Below are 26345 nucleotides of genomic sequence, written 5' to 3' on the forward strand. Positions count from 1 at the left end.
ATTATAACACTATTAACAAAAACTAACAAACTAACAAACTAAAACCTGACCTTTCTGGCCTTCGTTGATGCAAAATCATCAATAATGTCATCATATGAAACCTGCTCCCCTATTGAGTGATTGATACTGATGACAGCAAGGCCAGTGGGCCATTCCTGACACATGGTTGACCTCAGGTACGACTTGATCAACTTTAGCTTTGAAAAGCTCCTCTCTGCTTGAGCCACAGTGACTGGCGGAGTAAGTGCAATCCTGAGAGCCGGATTATCAGAAAAACAAAACCGTGCAGGAATTATAGGCCTGTATTAAAATATGAATGAAATGTGCATTATTTGGAAGAAAGTTGAGGTGACTTTAGCCCACTAGTTCCATTAGAGCACTGGATCCCCCCCGTCCGTTCCGTTTGGGAGAGACTCAGATGTGAACCGCACCCCCCTCCTCTTTCCCCTCCTCACACAGCTTCTGAACACGGCATCTTCTCAGCAAGCAAGAGCACCTGCAGGGGGCGCCAATTTGCCAAATCTCCACACAGTAATATGATCACCAAATCACCAGACCAACATACATACATACATAAAAACCCATTTTCTGCATATAGGTCCCTGTAATGTAAAAATCTGCAGGGCTCTATCTTAATCCAAAGCTGTGCATATGAACCTGCTATGTTTCAGCCCTGGATCAACCAACATTATTTCATCAACCACCACAATACTCCACAGAAACTGGAAGATGTCCTAGTCATCAAGGCGACTGACATATTTGGAACAGCAGGACTGGGCAGTCCAGATTTGTGCGAAAGCTGTAGAAGTAAAAACAGTCAACAATTAGAAAAATGTAAAGTGTCACCAGTGGTGAAAAAAATACTCAATGCCAACACTGGACTCAAAGTATAGATAGTCCTTGTCGAATATTAATCAACTACGGATGAAAGTTGCTCGGTCATAATTTACTCTATAATTTAATCTACAAATTACAAAGTACATTTTCTAATATCAATACATTGCTGTATTGTTTTCACAATGCATTCACATGCTGGTGGTGCATGCTGGAAGAGGGGACAGCTCCCACACTCTCCCAACCCAGCCACCCACCTGAGTCAGGGTGCCATTTATACATGCATATGCTGATGGTGCATGATGGAGAGTCTTTTTTAACAGAACAGTTCTGTAATGCTACTTTTTAGTAAACTTCTGAGTACTTACTGAATGTCCCTTTTTAATACATAGCAAAATAATAATCCGTATGAACATTTCTGCTGTGTTAGGTGATGTTATATTTCCCTAACAAATCTGCCATTAATCCAATTACCAATTACCAAAATACAATTGGCACTCAGTGAAACCCAGGGTTTTGGGGGCTGCTGAGGAGCCAGGGCCTCTGTGGCAGATGCCTGTTTTGGGTTTGTACTGACACTATTTACGGCCAGACTTGACTGATTTTTGTCACTGTGATAAGATAAACCTTCTATAAGAAACTCAACAAAATTTGTGCTTTTGTTAGACAGAATTTATGAACCTCATGTCTACTGCACCACGTTTCGTCCACCAAACATTTCCAACTATCTCGCCTTAATCAGGAAACTACCTGAGGTTGTTTTCTTGAGACGCCAACCACAATAACCTCATGAAGGCAAGAGAGCTGAACATGTTTTGATGGACTTGCGTTGATGCACACTCTGCTCTGCCCCTTGCTGTGTCTGAAAGTTAGAAGCTGCGCAAACTTAATCAGGTTTAGTTATCAGTCTCTAAAATAGGGCTGCTTAGTTGTTGTTTTTTTTGTTGTTATGTAAACATACAGTCTAAGTTTCACTGAACCAGTTATGATTGTGTCTCTGCCCACATGAGTCTCTTCCTCTGCTTTTAGTTTTCATTTCTATGTTTATTTCCAACTGTATCACCTTTTATAGTTTGTAAGTGATTATAACCAGGAATATTTAAAACACTGATCTCATAGTTTACACAGATTATTGCTCCACTGTGGCCCATTTCATTCTGTTCTACATGCCAAAGATTATTTTTTGTGCTGACACAGCAAACAGTGCAGCTCTACATAAGCTTTGTAGCCGTGCTGACTGAAGCAGCAGCATAGAGGGAATCACTGTTCTGTGATCAGTGACCAGAGCCCCTCGGCCATCTCTGTCGTTATCATCTCCACAAAGCCAAGAGCTGGGTCTTGAACAGCACGCTCACACAGAATTGCTGGATAACACCAAGCTTGTTGTATGAAGATGGAATATTTTTCTGTCTCAGTCAACAGAGCAGCATTTGTTCCTGTTCATGACTGACTGACCGATGATCTCTCTCTCTCTCTCTGACAAAATGTCAGTATAGTCAAGAGGGGACACTGTCTATTAAAACTAGTTTCAGTGCTACTTTTTTGTTCATTCTATACTTTATACTTCAATTGCTTGGAAATCAGGAAAACAGATAAACGTCAGGGACATGCAAAAACACACCAGTGGTTTTTAAAAAAAAAAAAAACTCAACCCCCAGCATTTTTTTGACGCAGGATGTAACAGAACTCTTTTCCTGTATGCAGCTGGATGCTCTCCACCCTACTTTCTTTCACTGTCTGACATTCTCGTTGTGATTTCACGTCATGCCGACCGAGGGATGATGACAGACAATTCTGAACAAAGACAGGAAAACTTTGTCTCCTTTCCAAGGTCACAGGCCTTTAAACTATTTCCTCGCTCCTGCCTTGGCTGGTCAGAATGATTTGAATAGAAATCAACACAGCATGCAGCCAAGTAGGGTAAAATGACTTGTGAATGTGTGTGTGTGTGTGTGTGTGTCTTATATTTAGAAAGCCATGGTGAACTTGGTTTGATGTGGTGTTTCACGCATGGTGAGATAATAAGATATGTGATTAGACTGCATGATCATGGTTTTAAATGACATGGTTTCAGATCCTAATGTCTGATGGTAAATGCATGAGAGAATCAATAAATGATTAAAATGACATTTATGCGTTTTGCTGAACAGTTATTTTGTTTTATTGTTATTATTTATTAAAAAATCAAATTATTTTTTTAATAATAATAATAGTTTTTATTGTTTTGTATGCATGTAAGTGTATGTGCACGTGTTCTGTTTTGTGAAATGTAAACTTTTTTTTCAACTCTGCATAGTTTTAATAATTCAGGCAATTATAAATTCATTAGATATGCATTTATTTGATCTACCTTTTACACACAAAGGTTGACCACATTAAAAGTAGTTATTAAAACAACACATACAAAAACAAATGTTTAAACGTTTAAGTTAATATATATATGGATAGATATGAAAACAATATTCTGACAAAAAATAATTACAAATATTCTCAGGTGTAATTCCCACAGTGCAGTCCTGTGCTCCTTGCAGTGGTCGAATGAGTACACTTACTTATACTTTATTCTGAAATATTGTACTTTTTACTCCACACCTCCTTTATTTGACAGATTCAGTTACAAGTTACGTTTCAGATTAAAGGTTTAAAAGCTAAATTGATGATAATTTATGAATATATCATACATTCGAAAGGTAAATGTGGAGGCTCTCAGTCATTTTCCACTTGAGTTTCCTGGAGTTAAAACTGCAGAGGAAGTGCTCATATTCTTGGTTAATGAGCAGATGGATCTGAAACTGAACTCTCCTTTATACTCACTGCAGACTAGTTTGTGATGGACTCCGGATGTCTTATGAGCTCTCTGAGACAGCTTGCTTTGCCATACTCTTTAACAGCAGCTTATGGAGCTCTGACATATCCAGCAGCGCCATTACTCTTCACTGCGTGGTCCCCTGGGAATAACTGGAAGAGAATTTCTTTCTGCAGGCGGGGCTTAAACTTTGGGGACTTTGTTCGAAAAACTACATCCATCAGTGTCTTTTTTTTCTCACTGTGGAGGCAGTGGTCGCCGGTTGTCTGGGATCTGAACTTTCAGGACGCAAACCTGCGGCGCACGAAACATATCTGCACCCAGCCGCCGTGATGGGCCTGCTAAAGTTTACGTGTGCGATAATCGTTAGAGCCTTATTTATCCTCGTCTCCCTTGCGGGGGTCTGGAGGGTGACATGGGTGAAGAGCGATCACTACTGGTTCCTGACGTTCCTCTTTCTGCCGCTCGTCGTCGAAATGATAATAACTCTGAAGCGTCGAAAGGGCAAAGATTACAAATGGTGAGATGAGGTTCATGCTAATAAGTGTTTGTAAATATGTTGTAATTAATAGTGTACTGGAGGATGCACTGGGGCACTTAACACCTTGAAGGTAAGCTACTCATTTTGGCATAAAACTAACCCCAACCGTTGGGTTTGCACGTATTTCCTTTCTTTGACAGTATAATGCAGAAACACACTATACTGTCACAGCCCCCCTCCCTGCCTTCACCCCTTCCCCCACTTCCCTAGGTACCCTGCATCCTGCTTGTCCCTCTGCTGCTATTGTTTAAACACTCCTGGGACAGTGAGGATGGGGTGGTACCTCTTATAATTTATTGCAAAAACTCACGTAACCCAAACAGTCTTCCTCCATGGATGCAGTTCACCTGTGAACAATATTCGTTATTTCATTTACTTGACATGTATAGGTATTTGTGGAATCTTCGACAGCATTGTACTTTTTAACACACCATAAACACCAATGCAATACAACAAGTTAGACTGTACATCGGTTATTATTAAGGTTATTAAGTATAACCTTAAACGTTGTTATCCTGTTTAATTATTAAGTCTTACAATAAACAGACATTTGTGTGGGAGTCTTGTGAGGTGAGGTAAGGAGAACTGATTCCAGGCGACTTTATAAAGTTGTGTGGGTTGTCTTGCAGGTTTTCTCCTCCCATCTTTCTGTTTCTCATCAGTATCATTCCCTCCATCTGGCTCCTGGAGCTCCACTACCAGCAGAACAAAACCAGCGACCTTCAGGTACTCCACGCCAGAAACAAAAATTCGTAGTCAGTTTGTAACTGCTTGAAACAGCAGTTCTGTTTAAGTTAAGTTCACGTTTATTACTTTATTGATCCCTCAAGCTGGGGAAATTTATTCTTTGCATTTTACCCACACCAAGTGAACAAAACATACACATCCGTTATGCATATCCGTCATGCTTGGTCGAGGAATCGAACCGGCAACCCTCCAATTTCCAGGCAGTCCAAAGCCACATTCTTAACTTTCTGCACCACGGACGCCCCCTCATGTATTCCAAGCATGTAATCTGTGACAGATGTTGGTGGGTGGGAAGGCTGCAGATCTCTGGCTCTTTGCACATAAAGCTACAATTCACTGATTTATTAATTCCATCAAATACTGCATTTGCTTTTAAACTTGAATGTTTTACGTTTCAGCTACAGTGAAACGTACAAGCAGTTTGTGAAGTTCAGCCTGTGAAAAGCCTCCTTTTTCTTTTCAGTGCAAAAAACTTGACTCTTGGGAGAATTTGCTTAGAATGATCACTCTGAATGAGACCTTGGGAAACGTCACGCACCAGGACTATGTGCAGGTATGACAGACTGAAAAATTCATTTTTCTCCACTTGTTTCCCATAATAGAACATATTCTCTGTTATGTTATACAGAAGGCAGAAATAAACAAGAATGGGGAGGATGATTCAGTTTTTTCCTCATGTTGTACTTCTTGAAAACCACTGACATGGCAGTTTGCATTATGCTCAATATGTAGGGCAGTGAAACTCAGCAAGAGCTTTAATGTCAAGCAACAGTTCTCTGGAAAATTGTTTACTTACTTCTCCTTATGCACAAATCTATTCAGTGTCAGTCTCTTTCGCTGTGATTCACATTTTAATCAGAGCACTGTCTCATCATCACTGTGTGGCTGCCAGACTTCAGGAAGTCACTGCCCCCAGCACAGAAATAGCCACACACATAACCTTCCATAAAAAAAAGACAACTTGGCATTTTTACTCCTCAGTTTTTGCACAGCTTAAACAAACAAGATTAAGTGTTAATGAACTTGACAGGCGCTGGTATGCAGATTTTTTTTTCTTTTTATAATCTCTGGAGGCAGACAAGCTGTTTCCGCCGCTTCCAGTCCACTTAGCAGCTAAGCTAACTGTCTGCTGGCAGCAACTTTATATTGAACTCTCAACAATAAGCATATGTTTGAAAATGTGGAACTACTGCTTTAACACGGAACTCTTTCCAGTGTTCTTTAAAATGGTGCATGCAGTTCAGTGTTTATGTCATAACTAATCAAGACAGCAGATAAAGAGCAGTGTCTTTGAAACGTCACTCACAATAATATGTTTTCTGCTTGGGGAGCTTTCACTTTGCACAGTCTTATGTTGTTTTTTTTTAATACTAAATTTTTGAATATGCAGCATTGCTGCATATTCCACCCAGATTCCCTAATTGCCAGTGTGGAGTAAATAGAGAAGGTAAAAACATGAACATTATCGGATTCAAAAGCCGGATACAGTTTTAGGGCCTGAGGAATTCAGAAAGAACCCACCAGTGGGAGCGACAAAGGATATTCCCATGAATACAGGCCTGGATTCTAGGAAGGGCGTCCTCTCTCTCTTCCTTATCTCTGATGGAGAATTTGAGATAATGTTATCAGAACTTAAAGCGTAAGTTAACTGTGCTAATAACAGACGTGATGAGGGGACTAAAGAATCTTGTACAAAAGCCATGAGTCATCCAGGCACTGGTGTAAAGTAGCAAGACTTGAGAGGTCACCAGGCTTTATACCAATGCTGGATATCACCACCACAGAAGTGATAAGTGATGGGTAGTGTGCCCTAAAAGGGGCATGTAGAGAGAGAATAAAAGTGGTCCAAGAACTGACTCCTGAGGCACCCCACAGATAAAAGAAGCCCAGTGAAATGACTAGTCAGCAATAGATACGAAGCATTTTTATGGCTAGGAGAACCATAATCTGCATGATAACTGAAATAAAACTACCACATTCACTTTACTGTATTTAGCAACCACAGCAGCAGTAAAGTTGGGGAAATTAGAAAAGACACTGAGCATGGTGGGGCAGTGGATCACAGTGTAACAGACACACATAGGTTTCCGCCATTAATAGCAAACATAAGAGCTTGAACACCAGTGTGGTCAGTAACAGTGAGAGAAGACCATTTGGAATAAGCTGCTATATGAACGGCAGCTCGTCCACCACCACACCCATTTAGCCCAGGAGATAAAATTTTCTCCCAGTCCTTGACTTCGTTTCAGCTGGAACAAACACACAAAGTCCATGTTGCGCAATATAATGAAGTCATTAAAGCATAAATCTCACAATATTCTATATTTTTCTTATTGTCAACTAATCCCTTTAAATGAAAAATGAATTTATCAAACAAACAAGTGTATTGCCGTAGACTTCCATCGTTGTCCAAAAACTACTGTTGCTGGAAATACTCACGGATTAACACATATCTCCGAATCTCTCCTCCTTTTCCAGAATATTAAACATCTGTTATCAGCTGTCTGTTCCAACGATTGGATCCTGGCTCTTCATCAGGTCCTACTCATCCTCCTCATCGTGGGGAAGTGGCTGCTCCCCCTGGGAGGCGGAGTCACCCGGGACGAGCTCTCGCAGCTTCTCCTAATTTTCGTTGGCACGGCGGCAGACATACTTGAATTTACCAGTGAGACGCTGTCAGATGTCAAGTGGGTGGCTAATCATATTGCTTTCTTCCTCATGAGTATGCTTCATAGTTTTATGTACGTCGACACTGACTGTGTGCACGCATATGTTCTCACTAGAGTTCAAGCACTTTGAAGGTGAAGTTTGAAGGTGAAGTCAGTCTATGCCCACATATTCTACCCCTAAAGTGTTGACATTATATCACTGCATTATCTGAAAAGAACGTTGACATTTATTCACAGTCATGGGATTGACTTTTACTGTATTTTCCATGTATGTTTTGCAGAGACAGTCCTCAGCTGGTCTACATCATCTTAGCCGTATGGACTTGGAGCATGTTGCAGTTCCCGCTGCATCTGGCTGGTCAGAATGTGTTTGTGTCTCAAACCGATAACTTTAGTGCTTATTAAGCAGTTACAGCCGTGTATTGTTGAACATAACCTATTCCCAGTGTGGGACAATCTAAACAACGTGTTTATAAATTGGCAAAACATCATTAAGTCAACAGCATCCGCACCAGGCCTGCAAGTAAACAGTGAAAGTTAGTTTAGCTGAAATCACTTGCTCTTCCAACTCCAGCTCTGTCAAATTATTAACCCGAAAATCTGTTTTCATTTCCCAAGCCTTCAATAAACTACAAGAGCTCTATCAGAGACAAACAACAGTCCCTGCTTTCAGACCTATAGTTCTAAAAACAGGCTTTAACTGAAAAGGTTAAAGACAGGAAATGTACTTCCTTAATACTTAAGGAGTTTGTATAAATGCTGGAAAGCTTTAGAAGGAAATCCAGTCTCATGTTTTAATTACATAAATACATTTAAACAGAGAAAGTCTCAGTGTCTCATCTTGGCTGATAACGGGCTGATGAGGGGAAACCATTATCAGGCGAGGCCCAAATGTCAGATGTGTTTCTGAAAGTTACTGCACTGAGAACAGAAAAAAATGTAAATCACATCTACTCCAGTCTGAGGGAACAAAGGACAGGGCTTCACGAAAGAAAAACATTATTAAACAGCACAACTTTGTTCTCGGAAAAGACAACCCCCACTAATTACTTCAATTATTCATAACCTGGACTTTAATCATTTACAAATGGATGTTGAGATTCTTGATAATAATTCTGTTATGCATATCTGTGCCGTCATAGTGCATTTAGAGCACTTAGTGTTTGAATGCACAGCGCTCACTTGTGTTTATAGATGAAGCTGCCTTTCCTTCAGTTTGCAATGTGTGTAATTGTGTTTGTGTCTACTCATGTGGGTGTGTCCTTTTGTTAGTGTGAGAGTGTGGTCACTTCCAGTATGTCTGGATGCCAAGTAAACACAGAAGTGTTGACATACGAGTGAAACATGTTCATACATCTGAGTTTTAAAGTGCAGCAACTGAGAAAAGCTAGGTCCATTTAGTAGCTTTCCATTGAATCCAGTCATCTCTGAATGAACTTTTAAGCCAATATGGACGATAAATGCTGATGACCTCTACTAAATGGACCGTGTGGTGATATTGTTTTGTCAACAATTTACAAAACAAATTAAGTTCTATTCAGTGCCATTATACTGGAGTGGCAGCAGAGGTCTCAGGTAAGGATGTTGCCAAAATTCAGCAAGAAAATCAAAACTTATTTGCTTGGATTGGTACGACCATCAAGTTCTTGAACTACAGAAAATCACTTAAACTGGAATTGTAAGGACTCCTCGCAAAAAGCCTTGATACAGTTTAATAATGTAATGTTTTTATCTTTACTGGTTAATATTAATATTTTATTCGTTAGTTTATTTAACTGTGACAACACAGATAAAAGCTGCCACATAGGAAGAAGCAGTGCAACAGATGTAATATATATATAAATGCATCCCCTGTCCCTGGTAGGACTCGTAAATTCAGGTCAAAACAACTAAACAAACAAATGGATACAAAATAAAGTTCCCTTTGTTCTCACATTTGGGGCTCGATTTATTAAGTAATTCCCAGGCTGGTTTCAAGTTTCCTTTTCAACAGAAACCAGTTGCTGAAAAATGTAGACCAGCACAGTCAAACACAGCAGGAAAAGCTCATAAAAAGAAAAGCAAATGTGGGAGCATAACCGAACTCAATTTCCTTATGTCATCAATTTTTTTGTGTTTTTGTCTCTCTTTCTTTAAAAGTGGTCACCTCCAAGTCAAGCAGTGAAGGTGAGCAGGGTATCCAGGACACTTCCCTCTTAGCTAAACACAGCACGGACATATGGAGCATCGTGGAGGCCTTGTTCATCCAGGATGGGCCTTTTCTGGTGGTCAGGCTCATTGTCATGACGTACTTCTATGTATTCCACCAGATGTTGGTTTTCTTCACCATCAAGAACTTCCTGGTTGTCATACTGAACTTGTACAGGTTGGCTGTTATATGCCAGGACTTCAGACCTTCCCGTAGTAGCACCGGCAGTGACACCACTGTCCCATGAGTTGGATGAGTCAGCTCAGGAAGAAGAAGACGGGACACGGAGAGATGCAATACCCAACATTTTACAGTTATAGTAGACTGGGAAAAAAGCCAACTGGAACAGGAAAAGAAGAAAATGCTTGCTTTCTGTTTTCTTCTCATAATGTATGCAACTCTGAGGGATCAGTTAGGTGTGAATAGTTAATACTGTTGGGAGCAGAAAAACGCAAGCAACCATTTTCTTACACTTGCAAGCTGAAGTTGTCAAGTTCACATCCCCCACTTGGCTGCTTAGCATCCGACTCATTTCAAAGCTCATACTTCATCTCGTTGACATTTCAGTCCCTCTGAACCTCAGGCCAACACTGTTAAAACACCCCCGTTTTCTCACTACTTAAATATGACTATGTGTGCATGAACAAGCTGGGCTAAAACCTGGTTTTAGTCATATTCAAAGAGTCCTTACTGAGTGTAGCTGCTTTGACAGAATAACTGATGTGACATTAACAAGAAACGGCAGGCAGGGGGCTCAGAGGAAAAGAAGGAAGCTGAGCAGAACAGGAAAAATGTGTTGGGGTCCAAGTGAAAAATATCCTGATATGATCACATTTAAAGTGGTAGAGCACATAATTAAACCTGTGGGCACAATACAGTGCATGAAAGTTTTCCCAAAGCACAACAATCTCCTTATCAGTGCAGCACCTTCAGTGCCTGAAGCCAGGCTACTGCTTGGAAAAGGACTGGACGTATCTGACAGTGTCATGTCTGGTGTTTTCAGGAGGAAGAGAGAGAGATATACTCAATAAGACAAAGGCCCTTGAGTGTTGACAGTGGCTGAGATTGAAGAAGAACAATTTTCTTGGTCTTGACCTAGGCAGGAAGTTAAACTGTGACTGTGAAAATATCCTATCCTGTGTTAGTTGGCTGTTTGAGGAAACCACTATATCAACACTGGAGAATGATTTTTTTTCGGTGAAAGTGAAGGAATTTTTTTTTCTTTTTTTTTTTTATGGGCAGGAAACCAGGAATATAAGTAGGAAAATGTTATCTTTCTAAGCCTTGACTGATGTTATTTTGTACCTCTTGGATAATTGCCCTTAAAAAAAACAAAACAAAAAAAAAAACCAACATGATTCACAGGTCAAAGAGTCATTGTATTTGATATATTCAGTCTATCTGTACTGTTACCCTTGGCCAACGTTGACTGACGATTGTAACTACCAAAGAATCAGTATTATGACTACCTGATTAATGTGAAGATGTTTATAAGATAACCACAGCACAAACTGTGCATTTTAACTTGTTTATTGTTTTTGTCATGTTTTTACTCCAAATATCCCCAAAAATAGCACTTCATCCAGGGCTGCCAAAATCTGTTTTCTTCCACATCATACAGTCATTGTTATATGTTAATGTGACTTGGCTTGACATAGCCCAAATACAACAAGCTAATCCACTGTAAGTGTTTTATATTTAGGTCTGTTTCACATTATTTGAAACATTTGTCCTTAGAATATTAGTTTTGCACAAGCAGTGACTTCAGGTTGGAAGTCATTACTTTAAGATTAGGTGTTCTGTGGCATACTTGTTGTAATCTCATCTCAAGAAATGATGTGAGGAGGTTGAACTGCTCTCCTGACACCTTAAATAAATGCCCATCTTACAATACATGCTGTTTGAATCCTTTTGTACTGCAAATGTAGTATCTACAAACACGACCCACTGTCTCCCCACTGTGGGCATCAGAGTATTAGCAGCTGAATTGATAATGCCATCTGGTGACAGCTTTTGACAGTGAATCGGTGATAAACCCTGTGGGCTCATACAGTTTTTTTTATTTGAGATATTGCATCAGAATCAGTTTATTTGAATGTAGAAAGGCTATAGCAGCCTCATATTGTATCTGGGTGTCAGTGTCAGTATCGCCTTGTCTCTCTGCTGTTCAAATTTAAAGACACTATCAGTGACCCAACTCCACAGAAATGGGTTATATTTGATTTGATTGTGCATCATAATCACACTGGCTGACAGGCCTGTTGATACAAGCATGAACACTAGATGGCGTCTAAGTCCAAGTTATGAATGTTTTCTGGTTCTGTAGAGGGTTTGTTTCCATGTTCAGATTTATAAACACAGGAGTAAAACTGAACAGGGATAAATGCAAGGATGCAAGTAACTCTCTAAATAAATAAATAGAGTTATGTACATTCCAACACAAATAGTAACAATTAAGATAAAATAGAGAATGAAACTGTGATGGGTGAAGCAGGAAGTCAAGAATAAAACAATAAAGTCCAAGACTTATTTCCATTGTGGTCCTCTATGTTGCTGGTTGATGCTGTGCTCTCAATGCTTATGTGAAATCTTACTACCATGAAATCCATACAACAAATGAAATATATAAAATAAATAAAGATTAAAATCACTCCATAAATATATAAAAGAACAACTCACAAATTAATTTATTTAATGAGTTTGCAAGTCGAAGTTTCCCATAAGCTACAATTTAATTTTGTTTCTAAAACTTTTTTTTTTTATTATGCAATAGGAACTTACTCCATTTTCTTGCACCCCAGAATCCAAAGGAACAAATTCTTCATGTTTGTTTTGAAACTGACATCAGTATCTCAGACTTACTGAGAAATACTGGAGAAATACTACAATCATGGGAATTTTTTTTTCTAAGAAACCATAGGTTTCCTTTGGAAGTTGGAGTGATATTGGTGTAGTCTTGTGGCAACCTTCTGTACTGCATCCACTGTATCTAACTCTCCTTATATATTGTCTATTGTCTCTCTCTCTCACTCCATTGCCGCCCCTTTTCTACTTTCCCTTTCACACCCAACCCACTCACAGCCCAGTCTCCGTACATACCTGTTGTAAACCCTAACTAAAAATAAAACCAGGTTTACCATTAAAATGATTTCTGGGAGTCAGGACTCGGGTTAAACAGGCACCTCAACAGTTACAGTCCGTTTCTTTCTGGGTGTAATATGACACAGTGCATGGGGCTGGGCTTGACCTGCCTCAGCTTTTACTGGCATACAAGCCCAGCCCTCCAGGTCCTAAAACAGGTTGCATTTCACAGTCGGGTGGGGCTTTTATTGAACACCCAGACTACACCCAGCGGACTGTTTGCGCAAAGACGCACAAGACGCAGAATAATCGCAAGGAGTGCGCCGCGGTTGTCAGTTGCTTATTCTTCTCTCCACCCCGCTCCACACACTTCTATCGTCGGTCATGTTTCGCTGTGGGATCGCCTACCCCCGATGCAGGTGGATCGTGCCGCTGCTGCTGCTCTTCGCCATTATTTTTGACATCATCGCCATCGCCGCCAACTCGGGATGGGTCGAGGACGAGGACGCCAAGTCTCACTACGCCAGTATGTGGGAACAATGCCGAGGCAGGAATGACAACTGGGAGTGCAAGTCGCTCATGGAAATGTGTAAGTGTCGCTTTACATTACACATGAAACATTAATAGGTCGTTCAGAGGAAACAACAAACACTACATTCAATGACGGTAGAGAAGAACATGATACAATACAGCTAATAACATGATCTGAGTCAGTCTCGCTGGGATGTAAAATTCCACATTCGCATATTGTAACTCGAAGAACTCGACCTCTGACAACAACCAGAAACTCCAGACTGAGGGGAGGAGAAAGGCCTGCAATTCCCTCAGTCAGGCAGACTGAACTTTGGTCTCATATTCAGCCTGGACGAACACATGTAGGAAGGAGGGAGGCTCCATGCAGGTGGTTAATAAAAAGACTCTTCCCCAAGTTAACTGTGAATTTTGCGTGCCAGGAGAAATTTCTGCCTCACTATAAGTAAAAAAAAAAAAAAAAAAAAAAAACACAAAAAAACCTGTGTTTGTTTGTAGCCCAGTGCCACACAAAGGCTTCACAGCTTCACAGGCCCACAAAATAAACAGTCTAATCAAAGAAGGACTTAATAAATAAATAAACAGATAAAGGAAGCTTATCAAATAGAGGTGCCCCTCTTCAAATGAACTACTCTGCAATAAGAGCCATGGGTGGAAAATGACAGCTGAGAAAATGAACATAAACTTTTGAAAGAACATTTTAAAAAGTGGCTTCATGACTTAATACGTATAAAACTATTCACAGAGTGTAATCTCTATCAGTTGTCTGGGGCAAATATTCAGTTTTTAAACTCCAAATTCACAAAACACCTCAGGCAGATTTTGAATATTTTAAATAGTTTGTGACTTAGAATTCACACGCAGAGGATGAGAAGCAGATTTTAAAGCGACAATGTGTAATAATTGGCATTCACGTTAACCTTAGCTTGAATAAATCTAACCTTGGCATAGGATGGTCGTTGACGTGTTACCAAACCCATATGGATTAGGGAATAATGTTCTCCACAGAGGTTTAACTTCCAATCTGATTACGTAACTGTTAGTTTTGGGTTTATTTGTTTTTTTCGAGTATTGTTTGACTGACAACGAATTTCACACCCAGTCTGTGCAGTCAGAGAAATAGGGAAGATGTAATGGTGGCAGGAGCAGAAGCCAAGTCACAAGAGGTCAAGGAACCTGAGGGAGAAGATATCTCTGTAACACAATACACAGACGTCTTTGACACAACGTAAAAATCTGTAATTTCTTCGCATTCTGTTGATAATCTTAGTTAATTTTTGAATGTTTTAAACTAAAATACTTACATATTTCCCCTTTTAAGGTGGCTGGATATGTCAGACATGATAACATGAATAAGGCTATATATAGACAAAGTGTTGATGCGTTTTCCTTCAGTGTGGAGGCCAACGACAATCTTTAACAATAACTGTGAGCAGAACAGACATCTGTTCTCACTCTTGCACCTTCTTCGGTTGTATTTGTGTTATTCCACACCCAAAGTCACCAACAAAGGCAGCACTGTTTCCCTTATCAGTTCCCATGGAAGTCGCTCAGCTAATGTTGCGTAGCTCCATATTGTGATCTGCTGAACATACAAACATTTTCTCTATCCTTCATTTTATTTGTGATTTCCAGCAGTAAAGATTTCAGGTTTACTATTTATGGCTGTTAGAGACTCTGCTGTGTTTTAAGCCATTACAACCTGAGTGCTAATTCGAATCCCGGCCTCAAGGTGAGCCTTTGTAAATCCCTGACAGCCTCTGGTGCACATATGAAAATGATCTAATCTGGTGCAGTGTTGGGCTACAATGTTTAGTCAATTAATCAATCCAAATGAAATTAATCTGCAAATATTATAATAATTAATTCATTGGTTAAGTTCATAGTTCGAGGTTCTCCGATGTGAGAATTCACTGCTTTTATTGGTTTTACATTATGGTGAATTCAAATTTAGAGGATTTTGAACTGTTGGTCAGAAAAAACAAGACATTTAATGATGTCACCTTGTGCTCTAAGACTTTGTGTACTTTTTCACATTGCATAGTCCAAAAGATTAATTGAGAAAGCATTGCCTCATCAGTCGATAATGAAAATGATCCTTAGTTTCAGCCTTAGTGCAGTGTTCACTATGTGACTATAATGTAAGATTACAGCTAACGTTGTTGGTAAAATAAAATCCTCTTTAATGTGACGTGACCCATTTAGTCAAGATGTAAATTCCAAAATGGTGTTTTAAATTTGTTTCAGCATGTGCATGCGTTAAGGTTTAGATTAAAGATGAAATGTCTGTTTTTGATTCCAGCTTCCCCAGTGTGAGGATTTTCTTTTTCTCTCATCTCTGTTTCATAAAATTGTAAATTAAATATCTTTGGGTTATGGATTGTGTAAATTCATTACCTTGGGAATTTTTTTTACATTAAGTAGGCCGTACTATTAATCAGTTAATTGAGAAAATAATCTGCAGATAATTAATCATTAGCTGCAGCTCTAATACAAACAAAGCTTCTGCTGATGTACACTCTGCAGCAGCAGTAGAGAGTAGGATGATAATCAGTGTGAGCTCAACACTGATTAAGCACAAATGTTTTTATTTAGTTCTCATATTGTAAAGTGTCATAGATCCAATCTGTGAGTACTGAACTTGCAAGTTGCATTTACAGTGATTTTTCAAGCATTTTCTGGTTTCGTTTGAAGGCTTGGATCAAGACGTTTTGCTCTTTGTCTTAAGCTGTGCACTGCTGCTGTTTTAGCCATGTCCCCTTTAGTCTCAGCAGGACTGAAGTAGTTGAACAAAAGTAGTTGAACAGCTGCCAGAAGACTGCAGGCTGGATGTTTGACACATTTTTACCCAGAGAGTCCTGAGAAATCGGACCAAACAGACTCACTGCCATTGTGTGTGCACTGCTCCCTGCATAGATGGGAAGGCTGTGTTCCAAGGAAGTGCAGTTTTGCTGTGCACAATAGGAATAAACATGTTTTCATGTTTTGGCATGAGTGCGTCATTGGAAAAATAAGTAATGTAGATAATTACTGGGTTAATATGAATAATTGCATAATGGTAGGGTGACATTATGTACCATAATACAGTATGTACAATGTCAGATTAATGAAAAATATCCAGAGTCATTTTCCAGAGCTCAAAGTGGCGTCAGCCAACAGTCCAAAAAATACATCTGAATTCTAGTGAACTGTGTTGAAACTGTGAACGGTTCTCATTTTTCACCATGCTAGATACCAAATAAATCCCTTCGTAAAGTATGAATTAAAATATTGGCACTGTGTTTCCAGCTCCAAGATCTGTTGGCTGGGCAGGTGTCCCAAGTGCAGAGTGTCAAGTTAATCCCTGCTGTCTGTATGAAAGCTTTTAAAGGGTTTGAAAAACCTCCCCAGTTGCAAAAGAAACATAATTGTCAGGACGAAGGCTTTATGCAATTTAGGTGGAAGAATAGTCATGTGTTTGCCATTCATAGAAACCTTGTTAAGAACACTTTCCTGTGAATGTACTCATTGTGTAAAAGTGTAAGGGTGCAGCCTAATGTCTTTAGCTTTGATAAGAAGAAGGAAACAGTTGTTTAACAGCTTGATGGCATAAAGTAAGAGTGATCAGGACATGCAGCTGCAGTGTTCACCCGTGTCACACAGGCAGATGTTTTCACAGTATATATCAAGGACAGATTCCCAGGCTTAAAATGGAAACACACACACAGGCACGAGGATGCAGCATAGCAATGCTAAGCTGTAGTTCACTCATATAACTACTCAAAGGAACTCACACACTTGCACTGATGAAGCCTGAAACATTGGAATGTGTGAGAGGATTGTTGCTAATGGTTCAATTAAAAGAAAAATATTAGAAGAAAGTGCACAAGAACTTCAAGAAACTCAATATAAATGCAATAAGTGGAGCTGTTTCCTTCCTTTGTTTTGCCCACGAATATGCACATTTTAATTTGAAATCCAAACGCACATCCACCTCCAGGTTGCTTCAGTGGATTTCAAATCACTGTCTCCAGCTTATGACCTCAAACAGTGTAGTGAAGACACATCTTTATTAAATTAAAATGTTTTTAAATTCACCACAGTGCAGATGATGAATTATAACTGTGTTGCAAAACCACAGTCGGAATGCTAAGCTAATTACATTCAGCGTTTTGTTTTTCTTTTCATTTTCCTTTTGGGAGAACAGCCACCTTGTGCTTTTAACAGAAACAATCTGACTGAATCTTCAGCAAGTTTTCATGATACTTATAGTGTAGCCTGCTGATCTCTGCCATTTTATGATTGCTTTAGCCATAATTGTTATGTAGCAATCATGTTTTGTGGGAAAGTCTGAGTCTTCTAGTTTTATCTTGCTGAAACTCAGGATAAGTCTGAATTCATTAAACTGATCCTGACATGACAGTGATGAAAAGTCCTCAGTGCAGTGAAGAGGAACGGTGTGTTGTTAGTGATCCTGAATGCCACTTAACATTGTTATGAGTCAGAGAGAAAATTGAACCAGTCTAACTCGTTTGTATGTGTGTGTGTGTCTATGATGAGAGCAATGCCTCAGGGTGAGGTAGCTGAGCACAGACACACACACACACGCACACACACAGGTTTGAATAATTTAGGGTGTTGGCTGATCTAGACTAACACACAGGGGGCTTGGCTGCAGTCATTTTACCATGTCAAAAAGTGGACATTGAAATTTATCCTGCATGTTCAGGTGAAGCTTAAAGCATAGGAAGGTTTTTCTGTTTTAATCTCAGAGGGTTTGTGAAAATTGTTCAGAACACAATCAACACTTCAACAAAACAATCACAATCAACAAAAAAACATGCTTTTAGAGGCAAAGCAAAGATTTGTTATACATGTAAAAAGCTTCTCTACATACAGCGGCCACTTCATATGATGGTGTGCACAAAGAGTGCAGTACACTTAAAATATGTCAGGCATTTCATGTAGTTTTCACCCCAGAGATCTAGAACCACTCTCAGTGAGAGTTGCTTTGCTTTAGATTGCACCGGTGCTACGAGGTCCCTATAATTATAGAGGCTGTGTCCGCAGAATGTCAAAGAGCGACAGTGTGTCACAAAGGGTGTGGTGGGTGTGTGTAGCAAATAGACAGCTCTTCTCCCTCGCTCCTGTTATCAGCTTGAGCTTCACTACACTTGTAGAATGTGCCGTCATGTGTCCAGGCTGTGGTAGGTGGAGAGAGAGAATTCATCTGGGCTGCAACAATGACTAAAGACCATGTAGTCACTGCACACAACAGATGACTAATTTATTCCCAGATACAAAGCTGAAACAATACCTCATATCTCAATTTTACAGCAACCTACAGACTAATGAGATGGAAATAATTATGGTAAAATTACATCATACATAAAATATAATGTAAATGTAATGTAAATATAATGTGTATTTATAATGCACAGACCCTAAAATCATCTTTGTTTGGTCACAGTGACCTTTACCTTTGACCATCAAAATCTTAATTGTTAAAAACATAATGCCCCTCGACCATGGCTGTTGCCAGTTTGGTGGCATAAAAAGCCTGCAGAGCACTCGCTGCATTATTGAGTTCATTTACTGGATTTGAAATGTTTATAGAGGCCCAAGGGTCATCACGAGAACCATATAATTCCTCCAAGTAAATTAAAACAGCATCTCTTATGACTTGTTTATGATTTATGTTTGCTAGCATGTAACTAAGCTCCTTGTTTGTCTGTGTTGGACTCAAGCTTGGGCCATGGCGGTAGCTGCTCTGATGATCATCGGCCTAATCATCCTCATCATCGCCTTCATCATCTCCTGCGTGGCTCTGTGTTGCACACTCAACCTTGTTATTCTGCCCATCATAGGACTTCTGCTGATTGTTGTTGGTAAGACACACACACACACACACCGATTTCCGCAAGTGTTGGCAGCAGAGTCAGGTGGAGTTGGCAGTAACAGAAAATTTAATCAGGCCATAAAAATCTACAGTTTATACTTGTGAGAAGATTTAAAATTTAAAGCAGAACAAGTGAAGTCTGGCATCCAGGGTCACCCTGCTTCGGTTGTATGTCATTAGGAAATTAAAGTAGCTCTTATTACACAAAGAGAAACACTCAGTCATAAATACGATTGACTAACTGATAACAAACACGGCTCAGCGCTCCTATTCTATCCTCACATGACATGTTTATACTTGCATGTGTGAGCTTTTATAGCTTCAGCAGTTCAGCTGAATTTCGGGGAACAGTCTCAGGGCAATTCCTGGTTGGTGTTCGGATCAGTTTACCAAAACCACAGAAATAAAAACAAAACTACTTTTTTCACTTAACTTCAGCCCTCACTTTGGACAGTTTTCAGGACAGGACTACTCTTTACTGGAGAAATAGTCCTTTCACAGCTGTGGATTACAATGGGTGGTATGGAGAGTGTTTCCAGACAGACATATTGTTTCTGACTTATTCAAAACTGATTTTTAAGTGTGTTGAGCCACACACACTAAATTCGTTTCACCTCAGTTGAGGCAGATATCTCACAACCTCTGCTCTTAAAACTGAAACTATTGGTATGATACCACTATTGGTGGTAAGTAGGGCTGGGGATTTTTGAAAATCAATACAGATCAATACGTAAGTGCTGGTATGATACATTTATGGACAGCAGTTTTCTTGATTGGTTTTTCGATATATATTACCTTATTCATTTGACAAAAGAAGCCAAACATTGCCTAAACACAATGAGCTGTACAAAAAGTTTGCCTAGTAAAAATACAACAGTAAAACTGGCAAAATTATGACATAAATCTGTAAATATAAAAAATATAAAGAATAAGTAAACAAGACTGTGAATCTGAAGCATTCAGTGCCAACTCTCAGCACTTAAGAGGTTTTAAATTTTGCTGCAGACATGTTTCCGTTGGCACAGTATTACAATGTTAATTTGCGATTTGGTGAATGTAGTTTTGTGTCAGTCCGAGCTGGAAAAGATTCAGGTTTTAAGAATTTTAAAGTTACTGAAAGGTACTTTAGGCTTTGCTGTTTGGGAATATGGGTGTGGAGCTTTCCGCAGACTGTTAGAGTCATTATCTTCAGGCAGTGAGACAAAGGTTACATGTGTAAGAAGAGGGGAGTGGAAGTAGAGGCCAGAAAATGTCAAATTCAGGATGGAGATTTGGTGGGAGTAAGGGCGAACACAGTGATGTGTGTAGGTCTGACGTAAAAATAAGGTGTAGGAGAGAAACTAAGTTGAGAGAGTAGAAATTGAGTCAGACGCTGTCGACGGGAGGAGGGAAGGGTGGGGTTTTGGTGTGACGTTACCATGGAAACAGCTGGCTCAGTCTGTTTGTCTGACTGACTCACCACACACAGAGAGTGTGAGAACAGATAGAGGCAGAGTTACAGATGCAAACAGACGGCATCATACAAACTTTCACCGGCAAACTGCCAGGTGAATTCACAGGTACTGTCATGTCTTGTTTCGTTTAGTTTGCACATGCCTCACACTGCTGTAACGTCAGCAAAATTTGGCATTTGGCACCTCCCATATATTACTCATGCATCAGTCAGAATTTTGAAAGAAAAACATCAGAAAAGAATAATTAGATTCTAACTACACTTACAGTATTCGTCTGTGATGCATTCATCTCACCAGCACAACTATACAATACCTGTGATCTTTGATTATGGTGACATGATTGTGATGACATGAAGTGATGGTTTCCAGTTAATAAAATATTCAAACCCAAGACACAGTGTTTTTATTTATTTATTTGTTTTTTATGGCTGCATCGTTCCATCAATTTGAAATATTCTAGATATTTTGTGCGTCTTTTTATACATGTTTCCAAACTTTACCCAGATATAAAAGGTATCTTTGAAAGGTTTACGGTCTCCAGGACAATTTAAAATGAAGGTAGGTGGGTTTGGACAAACTTTGACTGCATCGCAAAAATGTTAATGACCGACAAAAACGTTAAGCAAAAACATCAAATATTTGCTGCTCCAAACATCTCAGATATGAGGATTTGATGCATTTCTTTGTCACACTTTGTAGAAAACTGAATTTCATTGAAAATGAATGAATGAATTTCATTCATTTTGGACTAATGACTGAACAAGGCATCTGAACATGTCACCTTGGTCATTGGGAATCTATAACTGGCATTTTTCACAATTTTCTGGCATTTTGTTGACAAAATGATTAATGGATAAATTTGAAAAAATTACTGGCAGGTTGATTGATAATGAAAAGAATCATTGGTTGTAGCCATACACTCAATAGTCTAAGCCCCCAAGCAATGCATTTGAAAATAATTGAGCATAGTTTAAAATGATTTTTTTTTACTCCTGTTGAATAAGTAGTGACAAACTCCTGGCCTCACAGGACAAAAAAAAACAAAAACAAAAAACAGATAAAGTTCTTTGGAAAGAAATCCAGAAATTATAAGGGTAACAGAAGAGTGTGTTAGGATGAAGTATCTTACCTTGTTCCCACTTTTGCTTGAGGGCATAAAGGCATACATTTTTCAGTGACCTTCCACAATAAAGTGCATCATGGCACAAATCAGTGGCACACCTTTCCTGAGAATAATTGTCTGGATGTTCTGACACACAACCAATAGTGCCAAGGCTGTGTTTTAGTGACAGATCTGATACTGACTCACCTCAGTCTTAAAGATGTTGATATGCTGATGTTACTAACAAACTCATGTGAAGGTATTTCCACACCCTGCTGTTACCGTCAGTGTAGTTTGTTTTTCCAACTAGCTACTTGACTGACTCTAAAGTTTCTTCTGTTTCCAAGTTTTGTTTAATTGTTTTCAAACTTCTTTTGGTTATTTTGTTTTATAATAATTTTTATAATCATTTATGTTTTTTTTATGAGTGAGCTTTACCTCCATGGTGAAAACTAACCGATCAGAAGAGATGCCAAATTTTGCAGTGGCTGGTTTTCATTTGAGAATTTAATAATTCAGTATAATCTGTTTATCATCTTTCAAGTGGAACTTTGAGTAACAAAAAAAAAATCAATTATTTTAATTGTTAAATAATCAATGCGGTTTATTGCTCATCCATGAAATTAGATGTGGAATAAAAATACCAGATGTATTAAAATGTTAGCATCATATACATAATTTTTTTTTCATACTGTGCCTAATAGTCCTCTAAGAATTGATTTTCACTTTATTGCACTTGTGTTGTAATTTTGATCATTTCCTCAGTCAGTTTCCTACTGTGAGCGATGGGTTTGTACATGATCACACACTTTCCTGTCTGAGAACAGGTTTGGTTGTTTTACATGAAAGCGATCATTATGTGTTCTTCCCTGGTTTCAAGTGGCACAGATGAAAACAGGCGTTGTCACATACATAATTACATACATACATAGTTTTGTTCAATTATTTCTTCCTAGGGTTTGAGTATTACTTTGCTCAGTCCTTTATATTTACATCTATGGAGAAATATAAATTTGGAACCATGTTTTTATGGCCTATAAATGTTTTGCATGTGGATGTGTTGCAATTTATTGAACAAAAAGAAAAAAAAATGTGTCTTGTATTGAACACCTCCATTTTCCTTGTTCACCTAGTTGTTCAAAGAAGTGTGCTCCTAATCTTTTTCATCTGCCTCTACCTGCAGTGATTCTTCAGGTCATCGCTCTGATCATCTACCCCGTCAAGTTCAACGAGCTGATCTTCGAAGGTCACTATTACTACACCTGGGCCTACGGCTTCGGCTGGGGTGCCACCATCCTCTCCATCGGCTGTGCCATTCTCTTCTGCTGCCTGCCACGCTACGAGGACGAGCTGACCGGCCTGGCCAAGACCAAATACATCTATTCCTCTGCTTAAAGACGAAACCTGCACATCCACCCAATTGCAGCTATTTCCAGTGTTCACTCTGAGCTGGATCTGGTTTGGCCATTAAACATTTTTACACTGTACCATTTCACCAAAGATCTATGATGGCCTCAGTTCAGTTAAATTTTGTTCAGCGGTGGAAAACCACTCCTCTACCATCAAAGAGTGAAGTTGGAAGCAAGGGGTGATTCTTACAGGAAGTGGACTGTGATTGGATGTTACATCTGCTTTAATATACAAACTAATATTTTAGATTAAATCAGTATCATTAATGGTCTTTACCATGGTATTTTTTCACATTCTACATTGGAGTAAAACATATTCCTCATTTTGTCTGTTATTTTTACCTGTATCTCTCAATGCAAGATCACCCAAGTGCACTTAACCTGAGGGATGTCAAAAGTAAAGCATGGCCTTAGTCTGATTGATCTTAGATTAGATCTATTAAAACCTTGGTTAAAGAGCATTCCAGCCTAAAATATTTGCACAGAATGCAAAAGGAATCATGAATCATCATCTGGTTTTGTTCTATGTGTTAAACTGAGTTTTTCTTAGTTCTTCTGTGTGTGTCTTTTACTCTGTGTGTTGCTTGTATGTTGCCTGTAAGGCTTGGACTCAGAGGCTGAATGTAATCTATACATATGGAAATATATATGTAGTTTAACAGTTGTATTTGCACCCTTTTCTCTTTTTTTCCTTCTTGTTTGGGGGCAACTCTCATCTTCTTATCTTTTTTTTTTTTTTTACTTATTACCAAAGGGGTATCACTGTGGGAGTTGGCTGTGCTGTCTTTGTGTCTGTTTTGAACACTACTACTAATATACTTCATGAGTAGGCACTGCAATGTGATGGTTGATATGAGATCAAGGAAGAAGAGGTGAATTTCCATTGGGCTTGATAATTAATCTGTCTCTTTAGGAAACGTAGTTTTACTTAGAAACTCGTTATAAAAATGACGTTGTATAATGTTTCCTTCAAGAGATCAGTTATTTCAGACTTTGTGCCTGAAATGGTGAAAATATCAAGAAATCTGAGTCGATCCACAGAAGAAATTCTGCCCTTATTAGAAAATTTGCAGCCCCAGTGTGAGCTTCCTTGTTTAATAATGATGTCAAAATTTTGGTTTAAAGGGAAGAATATAAACTGAGACGCTCATTCTGTGTTTTTATGTCATGTTGCCTCAAAGTAGGTGCATTCAGAAAAAAAGACTAAACTATTTTTTATTTGAATTCCTTGAAAGATTAAGAAATTTCTTTCAGTCACGGACAGATGACCAATCATGCCTTTTCTGAAGGCATTTATAAGTTTTGGTAATGCTACTTTATCCATTTGCTGGTTTGATGAAACACTGAGACCAAGGTATAAAATCTTCTGACATACTGTGTGAAACTTGTGCCTTAGATTCTTCAGTATTGTGTTGTTCAATCGTTGAATGTTTTATCAAACTGGTCAGTCTGGTTTTACTGACTCCTAATTGTCAACTGTCGCATTTCCGTTCATACAACATTCACACCCAAACAAGACCAGATCACTTCGTTTTTTTAAGAGTTCAGAGTCCACAACCTAACTTATACTTTTATTGTCTGACCTGGAGTCTTTCAAGTCAGATAATAAAAGTCAAAGTCTTTCAAGAAATTTCCTAGGTTTTAACTGAGGATAGGGACGATTCAGGCAGGTTTACACTTGAAGAAACTCTGCCTTGTTTGTTTCAGAGGTAAGATGAAAAACATGCTGTGATCTACAGGCATGAATCTGTTTGCAGCACCAACTTCTTTAATCATTATTAGTCACTGTGTGGGTATTTACTGTTCTACAGAAAATGTCTTATTTACTTTTATCCACTTCTGTAAATCACCCAGCTATTTTTCTGCTGTAGTATGAATTGATTATTTTTGGTAGTCATTGTATTTTTATTCAATAAAGAGTTTCCTTTTTTGAAGAGGTTACTTTTTTTTGATTGATTGATTGATTGATTTTTTTTTTTACAAAGCACAGACCATGTTAATGTTTGGAGAAGTAAAGAGGGTGATAGAAGAACAGGACACTGGAGGAAAGAAATATGAAGAAGAGAAAAGGAAAAAAGTCATAGTTTTGTCTCCAGTTTGCATTAGGGCATATGAATTACAAAAGATTCTCATGGGCCACCACAGACAAACATCAAAATAAATATATACAAACACAAAAAAGTTATTTTAAAATCGAAACTGAACTAAATTTCTATGCAAGTTTGAGTTTTTTGTTTGCATCGTGTGCATGCAAACAATGTCAGCAAGGCCAGGCACAGAAAACTTGCAGCCTGCAAGTACAGTCCAGACCATGTACTGTACATACTGTAGATAATGTTCATGTCTCAGTGTTCCTTCTCATACTCATAAGGATTGTCACCACACACACACACACAAACATTGTTGGCTACAGATGTGAGTCATGACTTACGACTTGCATACACCCACAGACACACCCTGGAACAGACTTTGCTCTGCATGTCAGGACAGCATTGGGTTCTCTGCGAACGGGATGGAGAGAGAAAAGAGGAAACATGTGGAGGCAGTGACAGAGGAAAGAAAATGACATGAGGATTAGAAATACAGTGAGTGGGAGAAGAGGACTCACAGTAAGGAGAAGTAAATGAGAGGTAGAGGGAGAGAAAGAGAGAATACTGGTTTAAGAAGGGAAATTATTAAAAAAAAAGACTGAAAAGATTGAAGCAGAAGGAGGAAGAAGATATAAGGAAACTTGTGTCCAACAGTCCACAGCATATATGTAACAACAAAAAAAGCATCAAATCCTTACTTTTAACATTTGGATACAGCAAATGTTTGGGACTTTTGTTTAGTAAATGACACTATTTATCAAGTTATCTTAATAGTTGCTGATTAATTTTCTGACAATCAACTAATCGATTAGTCTTTGCAACTAGTCAATCACAGGCAGGTAAATGCCAGCATAAGCAGCTGAGAACACAAGTGCATCTGCAGGAGAGTAATACACCAGTCAGCAGATGGCAGCCTCGTCACGTTGCCACTCGGGAGCCACTCACGATAAACTGGCAGCAGAAGACACTAAGCTTGGTGACATAAAGTTGCGACCTTCAACAAAGACCCAGATAT

At 38.9% G+C, this 26345-nt stretch overlaps 2 protein-coding genes across 3 annotated transcripts; both read left to right on the forward strand.

Moving 5' to 3' along the window:
* Positions 1–3670: 3670 nt before the first annotated feature.
* On the forward strand, positions 3671–11662 carry LOC121190017 (transmembrane protein 26-like). 2 transcript variants are annotated; one of them, XM_041050557.1, is made up of 7 exons: positions 3671–4160; positions 4811–4907; positions 5392–5481; positions 7407–7615; positions 7879–7955; positions 9737–9763; positions 9907–11662. In XM_041050557.1, exons 1-7 carry the CDS (start codon positions 3973–3975, stop codon positions 9999–10001), a joined length of 783 nt encoding a protein of 260 aa, XP_040906491.1. In that variant the 5' UTR covers positions 3671–3972; the 3' UTR covers positions 10002–11662. The 2 variants fall into 2 exon arrangements, with proteins under 2 accessions (XP_040906491.1, XP_040906490.1); XM_041050556.1 differs by having other exon boundaries at positions 9737–11662.
* A 1445-nt stretch (positions 11663–13107) lies between these two features.
* Positions 13108–25181, forward strand: LOC121189486 (p53 apoptosis effector related to pmp22). The gene is made up of 3 exons (XM_041049644.1): positions 13108–13455; positions 19124–19264; positions 23015–25181. The coding sequence occupies exons 1-3, from the start codon at positions 13251–13253 to the stop codon at positions 23224–23226; spliced, it is 558 nt and encodes a 185-aa protein (XP_040905578.1). The 5' UTR covers positions 13108–13250; the 3' UTR covers positions 23227–25181.
* The last annotated feature ends 1164 nt before the right edge of the window (positions 25182–26345 follow it).

Source organism: Toxotes jaculatrix, chromosome 11, assembly GCF_017976425.1.
Source record: "Toxotes jaculatrix isolate fToxJac2 chromosome 11, fToxJac2.pri, whole genome shotgun sequence".
NCBI lineage: Eukaryota > Metazoa > Chordata > Actinopteri > Toxotidae > Toxotes > Toxotes jaculatrix.

Bases quoted from the DNA above. Each gene is read 5' to 3' on its own strand.
- LOC121190017 (XM_041050556.1), top strand. From the start codon at position 3,973: ATGGGCCTGCTAAAGTTTACGTGTGCGATAATCGTTAGAGCCTTATTT. The intron at 7,616-7,878 runs GTGGGTGGCTAA...TATGTTTTGCAG, and splicing joins GAGACGCTGTCAGATGTCAA to AGACAGTCCTCAGCTGGTCT. The intron at 7,956-9,736 runs GTCAGAATGTGT...TTTCTTTAAAAG, and splicing joins GTTCCCGCTGCATCTGGCTG to TGGTCACCTCCAAGTCAAGC.
- LOC121189486 (XM_041049644.1), top strand. From the start codon at position 13,251: ATGTTTCGCTGTGGGATCGCCTACCCCCGATGCAGGTGGATCGTGCCG. The intron at 13,456-19,123 runs GTAAGTGTCGCT...GTTGGACTCAAG, and splicing joins CAAGTCGCTCATGGAAATGT to CTTGGGCCATGGCGGTAGCT. The intron at 19,265-23,014 runs GTAAGACACACA...CTCTACCTGCAG, and splicing joins ACTTCTGCTGATTGTTGTTG to TGATTCTTCAGGTCATCGCT.